This window comes from Zonotrichia leucophrys, chromosome 2 (assembly GCF_028769735.1).
Source record: "Zonotrichia leucophrys gambelii isolate GWCS_2022_RI chromosome 2, RI_Zleu_2.0, whole genome shotgun sequence".
NCBI classification, from domain to species: Eukaryota; Metazoa; Chordata; class Aves; order Passeriformes; family Passerellidae; genus Zonotrichia; species Zonotrichia leucophrys.
Window position 1 is genome coordinate 129,277,933 of NC_088171.1, and position 13,155 is coordinate 129,291,087.

General features: G+C 46.1%; 1 protein-coding gene across 1 annotated transcript in view; it reads left to right on the forward strand.

Moving 5' to 3' along the window:
• NCALD (neurocalcin delta) overlaps window positions 1-12,728 on the forward strand; it is a 58,683-nt gene extending 45,955 nt beyond the window's left edge. The window contains exons 3-4 of the mRNA XM_064706401.1: window positions 2,324-2,429; window positions 2,607-12,728. Coding sequence (XP_064562471.1) covers window positions 2,324-2,429; window positions 2,607-2,704 — 204 coding nt within the window. The 3' untranslated portion in view covers window positions 2,705-12,728. The remainder of the gene's footprint in view (window positions 1-2,323; window positions 2,430-2,606) is intronic.
• Window positions 12,729-13,155: the final 427 nt, after the last annotated feature.

Consider the following 13,155-nt stretch of genomic DNA (forward strand, 5'->3'; position numbering starts at 1 on the left):
TGGTGGCATTCAGAGTGCCAGGGAGCTGTAAGGAGCACTCCTGACAGAAGTTCACTTACTGAAGCTGCCCTGACTCAGGAGAGAGCTGGCAGGCATCAGCTTCCAGTGCAGAATGCCACTGGTGGTTTTCAGCCCAGGTTCTGGGAGGCCAAGAGTTGCACTCCATGAGGAGTGGAGCCCCTGCAGCCTCTCAGGGCCTCTCAGGGCCAGGTCCTAGCCCAGGGTTAGCACAGCCCAGCTCTGTGTAATTATTGCATGAAACCAAATTCCCTTCAGAGCTTGCTCTTTCAAACATACAATAAAGAGTTTTGTGTAGCTGCACTGAATTAATATGGGGCGAGTCTCAAGGTTCTTAATCAGCTTTAGCTGGCTTTTACTTTGGGAAAACTTCCCAATGAACTTCTGAGTAAGGACATAAGAATTTGTCCAGAGTAACCATTTTCAGCATGAAAAGAACGCTCACTATGTTATTCCCATCTGGCTTTCCTAGAATATCTCATCTGTTATTCCCTTCACACGCCTCTGTGAAAAGGACCCTGTAGGATGAAGTCATCCTGAAGTGCTTTTTTTGTCCTAAAAATCTGCATATTCTTACTATGGTTACTTTGATCAGGGTAAACATGCCCTCACTCCCAGTCTGGGGCATTCCTCCCACACTTTCAATGCAGATTCTCTGCTTTGCTGTCCTCTCACCCAGAGAGAGGGAGTGACCCCTCCACCTCTCTTCCTACCCCAGACAAAAGCCAGACAGCTTCAAATGCTTAAACACTGGCAGATTTATAAGCCTCATCTCTGCTCTGACCCTTGCAAGCCTTGCATGCTGATGAGGATGAGCAAGGTCTAAATTCTTACTGTCCACCCTCTCCATTTCTTCCTTCCCTATTGCCTCCTTCCCCCAGTTCCCCCATCCCTGTGTTTACGTGCTTGCATGTTCATCCTTTCTTCTGTGCTCCTGGTATGAGTGTCATGGTGGTATGGACAGCATCCCTGCCTCTCCTGGGGCTCTGCCCAGTACTCTGGAACACTAATTCTCCTGGGAGATGTCAAGGGTGAGCTGTTGGCAGAGGAGAAGCCAGCAGGATGGCCAAGGAAGGGGCTGCTCCCTAGTCTGAGTGTAAAATGTCTGTGCTGCTTGGTGGCATCCTCCATCTGTGCTGTTACATTCCTGGAGTCAGTCCTTGGGGATCCTGAGCCAGATGATCTGAGCTGCTAGGCAGACTGACTTCATGAAGGGAAAGAGGGGAGAAGGGTAACCCAATGAGAAATCTTGGCTTGCACAAAGGACCTCCCTCCCAAAGCAGGAGGAAAGGAAGAACAAATCACTAAAGCAGCCAGGTGACAGCCAGTGAGTTGCAGTGGGCAGCACAAGGGGCCAGTTGGACCAGGGCAATGCTGCCTTGGGCTGGGATGTGCTGCCCCTCCACATGGCCACCACCCTGCAGCCCTCTGAGTGCTGCTGCTTCGAGGTGTGGCACTGCAGAGACACCTGACACAAAGCCCTGCTGTTTCTGGTGCTGCAAGCTTATGTTTGCCAGCAAGGTCTGGATAACCAGTGCAGAGACAGGTCCTCATCCTTGTTTTAAAATTAACCTTGCCCCTCTGTCAGGGGCAGCTGGTACCAAAGGTGGCTAATGCATTTGTCTGTGCAGAGAATAGCTGTGGGTGGTAGTGGTGCTCTGTAGGACCAGAACATCTGGTCTCTGTGGAGAAAACTGTGGAAGGGATTTTGAGCTGCGCACGCACACCAACCCCCTGTGAAAAGGCCACCTCCCTGATGGTCTGGTCTTTTTTATCTGTGAGATGCTGCAAATGCAAGGAGGCACTGCTCTCCCCACAGACAGGATGCTCACAGGGAGGGAGAGAATGGAGATGGGGGAGAAGCAAAGGCAGGATGAGGAGACAGGTGTGGTGAGGATGAAGCTGTGTGCCCAAAGCATAAAGATTCATCACAGCATGGGACAAGACCTCGGTGGTCTGGCTGTTCCTCCAGGCTCTGGAGCTGCCATTGCCCAACATGCTGTACAGGTGATAAATTTGTCCAAAGGCTGTTTTAATAAGGAACAATGTCCAAACTCTAGTGCAAACCCACATGGTGTTTGCCCATGACTAAATAAAGAAACACAGTATTCCACAAACGAGTGTGCCACTGAAGAGGGAAGCTGCACCTACTGGTGCCACCCAACATCCTCCAGCATCAAAGAGCAGGTCTTGCTGGTGCTCCGAGGACATTTCTGCCTGGTTCTGTCACGAGAGGATCATTGTACCCTCGCATCAAGATGATAATGTGCTTCTCATCAGGTTTTTGCTGCTGTCTATCACACAGGCAATCTACAAGATGGTTTCTTCCGTGATGAAGATGCCAGAAGATGAGTCAACCCCGGAGAAGAGGACCGAGAAGATCTTCCGGCAGATGGACACCAACCGTGACGGTAGGCGCCCCCAGGGCCACAGCCTGCAGGGCCAGCACGGGGCGGGCAGGCAGCTCTGCACCCGGCAGGGCTGCTCTCCCAGGGATTTCCCTGGCTTCCTTCCCTCGTGCCTGTCCAGAGGCTTGCCAGGTGTGCTGCAGCCCCCAGGTGCTCCAAGTTAGCGTGTTTCTTTTCCAGGAAAGCTCTCTCTGGAAGAGTTCATCCGCGGCGCCAAGAGTGACCCGTCCATAGTCCGACTCCTGCAGTGCGATCCCAGCAGTGCCGGGCAGTTCTGAACCCGTACTTTGGATGAATTATCTATCTGCTTTTTTTTTTATTTCCTTGCCAAACAACATTCATGGTAGTGTTGCCTCTGTATGGCCAATTATGCCTTCATTTGTGGCATCTTATAGCTTATTTTGTTGTGGATTAATTATAAGAATGCTGAATTGCTCTTAACAATTTGTCCAGAGCATGGGCAGTACTGTTCTAAACAGATATTGTGGTGTTACCATTGTTTTTAAAATTTCATTTTGTTTTTTGTTTGTTTGTTAGTTTGTATGTGTTTTGGAAAGTAACATGTTGAGGAGGAGTAAACCAACAACAAACCCCTTGGCAGCAAGACACACTGACAGATTTTAGATTGCTGCTTTAGTTGTTAGGTATTCACCTGCAGGACCTGAAAGTGTAGTAAGGCTGAACCAAAGGGGTTGTGATGGGTGGGGTAGGATTCACCTGGAACCTCCTCTCCTGTCCAGGAGGCACCAGTTAAGATCAAAGACAGGACTGGGAAGAAGTATGAAAGTGCAAAACATGTGGGGTGTATCATTCACTCCTCTGCCTCGTTGTTTCAATGCTGTGAACACTTTCCAGGTTGTGAAGAAGGGACAAAATGAAGGTTGACTTTTTTTACTAGGTTTACAGTGGTTGAAGTCATATGGCTTTATCTGAAAATTCAGCAATTTGCAATCCTGATCTCCAAATCCACAACTGACAATACCTCTTGCCGTTTGGGATCAGCAAAAGCAGACACAGATATGAAAAGCTGGGTCTTGACAATGAATTTAAGGGAGATACATGTTGAATGTGAAATTTTCAGGTTAGTAATAAAGCAGTTGCTACTAGGGAGAGTGGGCATTCATGTGAGGAACTCACAGACACCTGCAAGCAGCTCCAGCTAAGGCACATCTGCTGTTCTCAATGCTCTTGCATAGCAGGAAGTTTTGGGGGTGTTTTTGTCTCTCTCCATGTAGCTAACAGAGTTTCTGGGCCTGCTCTTAAGGGAAGGCTGTCATCAAAACTTGTTTTAAACATAAAATTGTAGCATTTATATTTCATTTATTTTAGTAAAGTTCAAAAAAATCTGTACTGAAATGAGGAAATGGTACGCTTTATGATATATTTATATATATATAAAAATTAAAACAAAAAAAGAACAGCTCTTGAGAGAAATGTTGAATGTTTATCTTTCCGCCTAGGTGCAGGAGTATCTGAAATTTGCTGCTGCAAAATTTTATCCTTTGGTCAAAGTTGCTGTATGCAAAGCTAGTATACACATGTGGGATTTCTTAGGGACTTCACAAGCGCTGTTGCAAGAGAAAAGCTGGAAAAGCTTTAGCAACAGGAGGCATTATGCTGACTAAATTGGCATTAATCAGACATTAGCTGAAGTCTGCTTTGTGATCCTGCTGGAGAGCTACCCATGCAGGCAGGCACGGTGTTGGGAATGCATGAGCTCGTTAGAGTAACCTTTGTCTGACAGGCAAAGTTGGCATTTTGTCAAGTGACCTTGTAGATGCTAATCCCCAGTAGCCTTAATTTAAAATAAACCAAGTAAAAGAAGTCTGCTTTGCAGATGATGATTAGCTGAGTACTAATTAGAAGTCACGAATAAGTAGTTGAGCATAAATAATCTTCTGTGGAACACTAGCTAGCATGTACAATAACTGACAGAAGCAATCCTATACTTAATTTTCCCATACCATTTGCTTTGCCGGGTGTTAAGGGCAAAGCATTTTAAGAGAAAATAAAAGTAAATTGAAAATAACATTGTTAATCAATTGTACTAAAATTTTTATGAGTGGCTAATGACACTCAATAAATGTCTTCAAGCACACATTTTTGTCTCAAACAATCACAAAAATCCAGTTGATGATATATTTCCATTACATTCATCAAAATACTGAGCTGAGCTGAGCTGAGTGTGGGAAAATAAGAAAGCAAAGGGGGCCCAGCCACAGACTCAAACAGATTTTAATACCCAGCACTTTCAGGTGTTATGAGCAACACTGGCATGTTTTGCACCAGTTTTTCTGGCTGATGAAAATATTCTCTATCTCCTTCTCCCAAATCTTAATTAGACACCATGTGCACAAATCCCCTTCGAAGGACAGTCTGTGCCTACCTTTGTCAAGGTAATTTTCTGCTTTACCTGGAGATGTTCTGGCCCTCTCTTCATGTCCATCACCTCATGGATTTTGAAAGTCATGTACTTGAGGGTTGTTTTTCAGCAGAAGAAGCCTGGCCAGACTCTGGGGACTGCAAAGGAAGGTCAGTGGGCCTGCAGTGATCAGCACACCCCTCTGCCAGATGGGCATGCCACCACCCCAGCCTCTCTGGGGCTGCTCCATCACCACCCCTGCGTGGGCAGGACAAGTGACACCACAGGATCCCTGCTGAATTTCCAACCTCCTGGCTCAGGGCAGGCACCCACGTCCAAAGCAGCCCAGACCTGTGGAAGCTGGCATTTACTGAAGGTGAACTCGGATACCTTCTACGGTTCCATCTTCTTAGTGCTGTGAAAGCAGCTGCATGTGACTGAAGCTTTAAAAAGGTTGCCTTTTCTTTAAGTGACGGCATTCCACCTGTTTTTCATTTTACAAGGCACTTCTGGCCCAGAACCTAATCTCTCCGTTTGTTTTTGCTCAGCAGTTTCGGGGTGTTGGGGCCAGGCTCACCTCCTGTGCTACTCCTGTACAACACAGGTCTGAACGCACAGCCTGTGCTGTGACCCCAGCAGACATGTAATGCTCCCCACAGCTCACAACATTTGGAATCATCAGAATTAGCTTACAGCTGCAGAGGACATAGCTGCAGATAAGGCTATTGTAGAAACATTTACAGAGTGAGCTAGGGTTATTCTTTTACCTGACTGCCACTGATGATTGGTATTATTTTAAATTATTAACTATCCCTTTCTTTCTCTGCCTCTGCATGTACTTAAATAGTGATTTGTAGCTGAAGTTGTGATAGGTACATTTGCAGACCTCAAATCAGCAGGACAGCAGTGGTGTGCTGTGCCTCAGACTGAATTTTTCTGCTTTGCTGTCATTTGCATTTGTAATCATAATTGCCTTCATAAAGCTTTTGAAGGCAAAGTGTGAATAGCACAGTAAGTCAGACTTTTGAGTGATTCATTAGCAATATCTCCACACAGGAAGGACGGCAGACAGCACATGCTGTTTTGTATGACTTCTCAATTTTGTAGATGCATTCTCTAGTTTTTCTCACATATGCACAAGGCATTCTTCACTATGTATTGTCCAAAGGGATTAATGAGCATATGTCACATGTAGACTGAACTCATGGAAAATGCCAGTCTCATTTAGCTGACATTCCCAGACAGCTTGTCAAACTCTGGGCCAGAAGATGAGGAGTGAGGACTATGACTTGTGAGTTTTGCAATACTCTCCTTGCTTTAGGGTGCTTTGGGAGGGGAAAAGGGAACACAACCCTTTTAAAATCAACACACATGTTCTTGTGAGCGCTTAGAGTTTGAGAAGGACTGAAGAAATATTTATGTTTCAACATTATTTGAAGCCCTGTCAGTTCACAATTCAGTGATGTTCCTGAGGTACCCAGAGCTATGCTGTTCCCTTGCAGTTCTTAGGAGCTTATAGGATTTCTATCTTCTTCCTGGGGCATTCTTTTTGTTCTGCATTATAACGCATGACCTCCACATTTTCTGCTGCTTAAAACAGTAAGCCAGAAGTATGTAAACTTTGTAGCTGGAGGAGGTCTGTGTGCAGAAATATTGCACACCAGCACAGGAAGCAGTCACACATGCCCAAGGCGCTGTGGTTTGAGCACTGCCCCTGGGGGATGAGCCCAGGGCTTCTCTCTTTGCTGGTGGCAAAAGCGCAATAATGCTGCTTAGCTTGATTTTCTTTCACTGCAGGTCAGGTTAAGTCACATTACCTTGCATTGCTGTGGGCAGAACCTTGTCTCAGCTGGCTCATGGAAACTTGGTGAACTGTGGTATCTTGGTGCTGAGCCCTAATCTGCAGACTAAGCTAAGCTGAGAAGGTGGCCTTGGCCATACGTCTCAGTACATGTGAACCAGAGAACACGGTGACAACTGGCAGGTCCCCGGGGACGTGTGGCAGTGAGGAGGGAATCTCCTGCCCCAGAACAATGCCCTGAGCTGAGCTGCCTCCTCCTTTTAAAACTCCCCCTTTTTTCAGCACCACTGGTGTAAGATGCAACATGATAGCAATATAGCAGGTGAGGATGGAGGAAGCATCCTTCAGGAGTTTCCTTTCGCAGTTTAGCCTACAAGTGCCAAGTGAGACAGTCAGACTGGTCTGATTGTTGGCTGGACGAGTCTTCCTGAGCACCCAGTACACCAGCACGTCCCTTCATCTTCCCCATGGTGCTCCCTCGATTTCCAGGCATGGCAGCCCTTGGGCTCAGCAGTCAGATGTCAGGTACCTGGTGCAAGACTGGTGGAGAAGAATATTTCACCTGCCCTCTGCATAAGTACTTGGATGCATTCTTTGCTCTGTGTCTCACTAAGCGGGATGTCATGTAGGAGTCGGAAAGTGGGGAAAGTTGGTTTTCTTGGCATCACAGGCAGAACCTGCACTTGGAAATGCAGAGAAACTTGTCAAGTGCCAGAGGGCTGAGCAGTGCTCAGAGCTGCATGCAGAGTTTTCCACTGATTGTGCAGGAGGCAGATAAGATAAACAGCAGTGATACGTCAGGCACATGGTGCGATGGGTTTCGAGATAGGGCTTGACTAGAAATGGCACCTTCTATGTGAGCAGCTCTGTCTGCTGCATATTCTGTCAGAGGTGCTGGCAAAATACACTCCAAAATTAAGGAGCAGAGCTGTTCACCATACCCTGGCAGGTATTGAACAAACAGCTCCCAGGATAAGGTTTTCCCTAAGTGCAGCTGAGGACAAACCATTGCCTATGGGAGTTCATTCCTGGTCATGGTGGAAGACAGAAGAAGGTAAATCTCCATTGACTCTCGAAGCCCAGGTGTCATTTTGCAGGCTAGGGATGGTGGAATGAACATCTGTGTTTTAAATACATAGAAAAGACAGCAGGGACTGTAAACTGGCATAGAAATCAGTGACATTGGAAACCAGAACCACTGCTGAGGGACTGCAAAAGCCAATAGGTGTCTCTGGCCATCAGCTGGATACACAGTCAATCTCCTTACCCCTTGCAGAAAATATGTCTGCATTCTATGGGAATCTAAACAGCATCCCTTATTCCATCCTGGCTTTTGCTGCAGTTGTTTCCAAATTATCCATACTAAGAAGTTGTTTCCAGGGTGAGGATTTTCAGAGGATAAGGTATAAAGCTTTCCAGCTGTACTGTCCATATCTTAACAAGCTGGAAAGGCCAGATGCAAGGAGCTTCTCATTGTTTCCCACAGATTGTGTTATTTCAATGTGTAGCTGGGATTAAGCTATCACCTGTAAAATGCTGTCTAATAAGAAAAACAAAGAGCTTGAGTTGTAGTGAACAATGTGAAAAGACTAGAGAAATGAAAAACTATGGGGACATCCCTGCCTGTAGCCCAGGGTCTGAATTTGCACAGTGAAACCCTCTTAGCAGTAGCCAGCACAGAAAAGCTCCTCTACTCCAGCCAGTCAATGGTACCTCCTGGGCTGCTTCAGCCCTGTGTGGGGAGGCTGGGGACTCTGGGTCCTGCCACAGACATGGCCATCTGACATTATCAGGCAGGCTGAGGGCTCCCTACATCTCGAGGCACACACCAGCCACCCACCCTCTGCACAGTATTCGCTCACTGTGCACCTGAGATGTTTCAGATCTTCCCCTCTTGCCCTGACCTTATACCAAAGATATTCTCACCTTCCCAGGGCATGTGCTCAGGGTGTCCAGCTCTCCAAGTCTCTGCAGCCACCTCCCAGTTGCCATTCCCAGCCTCTGTGTGAACAAATAACAAACACCAGCCCTTGACATGTGGAGGAGCTAAGCTTAATGCACTTAAATGGAGCAGCTTCTGATTTGGTTTCCCATCTTTGGCCCACCTGTGAGTACCACACTATTTATTTCTTATCATTAAGTAATGGCAGTATTAAACATTTTAAGGGCACTCTGAACCTCTGAAACAACTTGGTTTTCATGGTAGTGTACGTGTTTGTTGAGGCACTGCAGACTGAGCGTGCCTGGGCTGCTCTCCCCTGCCCTGTTTGCTCCACAGAGAGCTGGTTTCTTCCAGCAGCAGCTCCTCCCCAAGCATCCCTGTGCAGTGTGCAGGTGCCCCAGGCCTGCAGGAGCACCCAGGTGCTGTGGACCAAGAGACAATTTTGGCAAAGTTATATCAGGCAGAAACTCTTCCTGCTATCTGTCAAAAACGAGTGTTGGGAGTGTGGCCTCTGGTTTTCTCCTGCCTGGGGACAGGGGTTCCAGCAGTGCTCAGGGCTGGCCTCATGTTCCCCACCAAATGGGATGGCAGGATGATGGTGGTCAGTAAACCCCCCTGAGAAAATCCTCTTAGATTCTAAACTTCATTTGTGCTGCTCATTGGCTGCACTCAGAGGGAACGTTAATTAAGGGTCCAGTGTGGTAGTTTGGGGGAGAACTTGCAGTTCCTTGCCACCAGCACCTTTTTATTTCCTGTCATTATTCCCATTTCCAAGGCAACCAAATAGTTTTTATTAGTATCCGAAAAAAAAGAAAAATCACATCCAGGGTTTCAATCCAATAAGGATCTAAGGAAGGTTACTAAAGACATCATGCTCAATGTTAGTCATACAAACTAATGTTTCTTTGGTATTTTGTGTTTAATTTTCTTATTCATGTGGCAGACATGTTTGTGATTTATTTCATTATTTTGGATCCTCTTAGATTTAGCCCTGCTGGTCCTTCAGCTCTTATGCAGAAGTCCCAAAGACCCCGGGAGCAGAACTGACTGAGCAATTACCAGTGAGTTGGGCACATGGTGCCTGGTAAAAATGAAGAGCTTAATTACCTTAGGGATTTTATTTGTGTGCACACTTGCTTCAAGGAGACAAATTGAGCTGCATTGCAATATGTTTATCTCTTCCACTTGCTCACTTCAATTCCAAGCAGTCTTGTAGTTAATAATTGTATATTCAGCATTATTTTGCTCTTGAACCTGAAGTGACCAATATTGTCTTCCTCTGACAGGATACTTAATACCTTCTGATTTTAAATATTGCTGAGTGATGTGATGGATGCAAAAGTAGTTACACATTTGTGTGCTGGCTTTGGCTGTGATATAGTTAATTTTCCTCACAGTAGCTAGAATGAGGGTCAGTTTTGGATCTGTGCTGGAAACGGTGTTGATAACAGGGATGTTATCATTATTGCTGAGCAGGGCTCACATGGTGTCAAGGACTTTCCTGCTTCCCACCCCATCAGCGAGGGAGCTCAGGGGGCACAAGGGAGATGGGATGGGACACAGCCAGGACAGCTGACCCCAACTGACCCCAGGGATACCCCAGACCATGGTGTCATGCTCAGCATGTAAAGAGGTAGGGGAAAGAAGGAGGAAGAGGGTGACAAGTTCAGAGTGATGTCATTTGTCTTCCCAAGTCACACTCCCTGTGATGGAGCCCTGTTTTTCTGGGGATGGCTGAACACCCGGCTGCCCCAGAGAATTGGTGAATGAATGCCTTGCTTTGCTTGTGCATGGGGCTTTTGTGTTCCCTATTAAACTGTCTTTATCTCAACCCATGGGTTTCTCACTTTTGCCCTTCCAATTCTCTTTCACATCCCACTAGAAGGGAGTGAATGAGTGGCTTTGTGGGACTTAGTTGCTGGTTGGGATTAAATCACAACAATTTGTTTAAATTTGGGCAGGTATTTTTGATGCTGCAGAAACTAATAAATTGAGATAAAACATGACCAAGAGCTGAATGGATCAAAGTGCCCAGTTCCTATTTAGGTCCATGACCATTCCACAGGGAGAGCTTTCCCTGTTCCCTCAGGCTGTTGCCTCATTGCAGCACAGAACAGACACAACAAATCGAACTTGTAATGATCTACTACGAGCAGACTCACTGCAGCAGCATGGAGTTCAGTATATCCTGTGTCTTGGCAAAATTAGATACCTCTCTAGATCTAGATGAATGCTTTGTAAGCAAACCTACATATCCTAAGGAAGACTTTTACTATTCAGAAAGGAGAGAGACAACTATGAATTAAATTAATTTGGTCCACATATTTTTCTTACAGCTGTCTAGAATTGCAAGTGTCCTGTGTGTTGTTGCCTCTAGCTGTTGTGATGTGTTAATTCCCCCCCCTGGTTCTGTTGTAAGCTCATCTGGTGGTATCCTGGGTCTCCAGCTGGTTCTCTGCCAGGCAAAGCCCATGGGAAGGACATGTGGAGGCGAGTGGCTTCCAGGCACACCAGGGGCAGCTTTTGGGGACGTGGCCCTGTGCTGCTCCATGCTTTGGGAGTCTGTACCTACAGAGCAACGTGTCAAACCTGCCTGATAAAAGGAAAGTAGATGATCAGGCCACCAAAGGAGACGGAGAATTTGGCGGAGGGTTGTGTATGTTTTGTGCCCCCCAGCACGTGCACGGTTCCCCCTGCTATTAACTTCCAGTTAGGACCTTTCCTGAGCTCTTAGTGTTAGAATAAAGTTTTCTTCTGCTGATAATGTATTTGTATTATGCAACGTACTCAGAAAACAGAAAATTATCTCTCTATGACTGTCCTCTCCTCTCGAGAAGCTCTTCTCCTCTGTACATATGATATGCAGAATGTATGGGAGTCTTACCAGCGTTGGTTTGCATTTTTAAGACTGTACTAATTAATGTGTGATACTATTGTGTTTTTGTAGTGGCATCTTTGATGTAAGATGTAAAAACTATTTAAATTTTTTTTTGTTATTGTTCAGCTTTTAGAGATAGCACCAAGGACTGCATGTTCACTAGAATCAGCCCTTTCCAGGGGCTGCCATAGCTGCACGCAGGCACCGGTGTTTCACCCGGCATGTAGCACCTGCGTTCCTCTCTTAATAGGGGTCAGTTTGGAGTGGAGATGAATTCTTCCTGAAAAGTCTAGTTTTGTCTTTCCCTCTCTCAATTCAAGCTGTGTGATTCCCTCCCACGCTGTGTGCCAGCCCTGGCCCCAGAGGAGACCTGGGAGGAATGTCCCCTGTCCCGGGCACCCCGCTGGCATCGGGCCCCCTCACCCCGTGGCTCACCCAATGCATTCTCCTAGGAACGTGGTTTTCCTTGGAACTGCTGGCTGTGCCAGCACAACAACAGTGGGCTCACATTGCAAGACAATTTGTGCAAGTGACTTTAAAATGAATTAACTAAAATTGAGGGGAATGAAGGAAAAGAAGAGCCTGAGCAGCAATTTTAGGATCAGAATCTTATTGGGGTGCTTAATATAAGAAGAACTTGGGGCCAGTCCCTAAAAGGTAGGACCATTTGAATGGCTTAGGTCTACATTTCTTGTCAGCTTTGGAGAATGAAGTGGGGCTCAGATCCAGTCTTTCAGGCAGGGTTGACATACTGGATAGACTGAGTCTGAGATGCTTCTCCAGATTGTGTCGTGGGCCAAAAGACAAGACATGCTGCAGCTTAGGAGTTATTTTTCTTTCAGGTTATTTTTTTTTCCTTTTTAATGGAGAAAGCAGTTCAAACTGCACCTGGCAAAATGACTGACTTCAAAAGCATGTTTTTCCTTGTTATATAGACACTCACAAAACAGCATTGTGTGGCTAAAAAGGCACATTTGTGACAGTTTCTTTCTGAGTGCCAAAATATATAAGCAGTATTGTTTGAAGGGAAATAAAAATTTTTTTACTGTATTGTTATTACTGTTGAACAAATATATTGTTTTTAAATGTTAGATTTTGAAGACTTTTGTATTGTAAATTGTTTTGTGACACGGTGCTTTTTCATACTGGAATTACTGATTGCACCTAAATATTAATTATTGCTTTCTTATATAAATATGTGACCTTGAACAATCTTGATGAAAACCAATGTGTGGTGGATACCAACAGTTCAAAAAAATTCACCTACTGAAATCCCCTAAATGTTCTTTCCTACTAATAAACATTCTGCTGCAGCTAGTGATGATGTGCCGTGTGCTTTACTCCCTTCATGGTGGAGCCCTAAAGCGTCACGTAGCTCCTTGGTCTGGGGAAAAAACCCCAGAGAAGCCTTTGCCTGCTGCCTTCAGTGCCGTCCTGTCCTGCTCACTGCTGTGGGCACAGAGTCAGAGCTGTGCAAGCCGATCTGGAGGGCTCAGCCAGGGCTGGAGCTGGGCACGGACACTGGGCTGGCACACTGCAGCCGGCTGGGTGCTCCACTGCTAACACGGATTTTGTTCCAGCAGCTAAAGCCAGCAGCTGGGCAAGGAGTAGGACATCATGGAGTGGGTTATAAAAGCAAAGGAAGGACAGCACAATGTTGAGAGCTGTGGTACTCTGAAGCTGGAAAGAGCAGCTTAGCTGACTGACAGCAACTTTCCCTGCAATAGATAAATCTCTCTCCAGGTT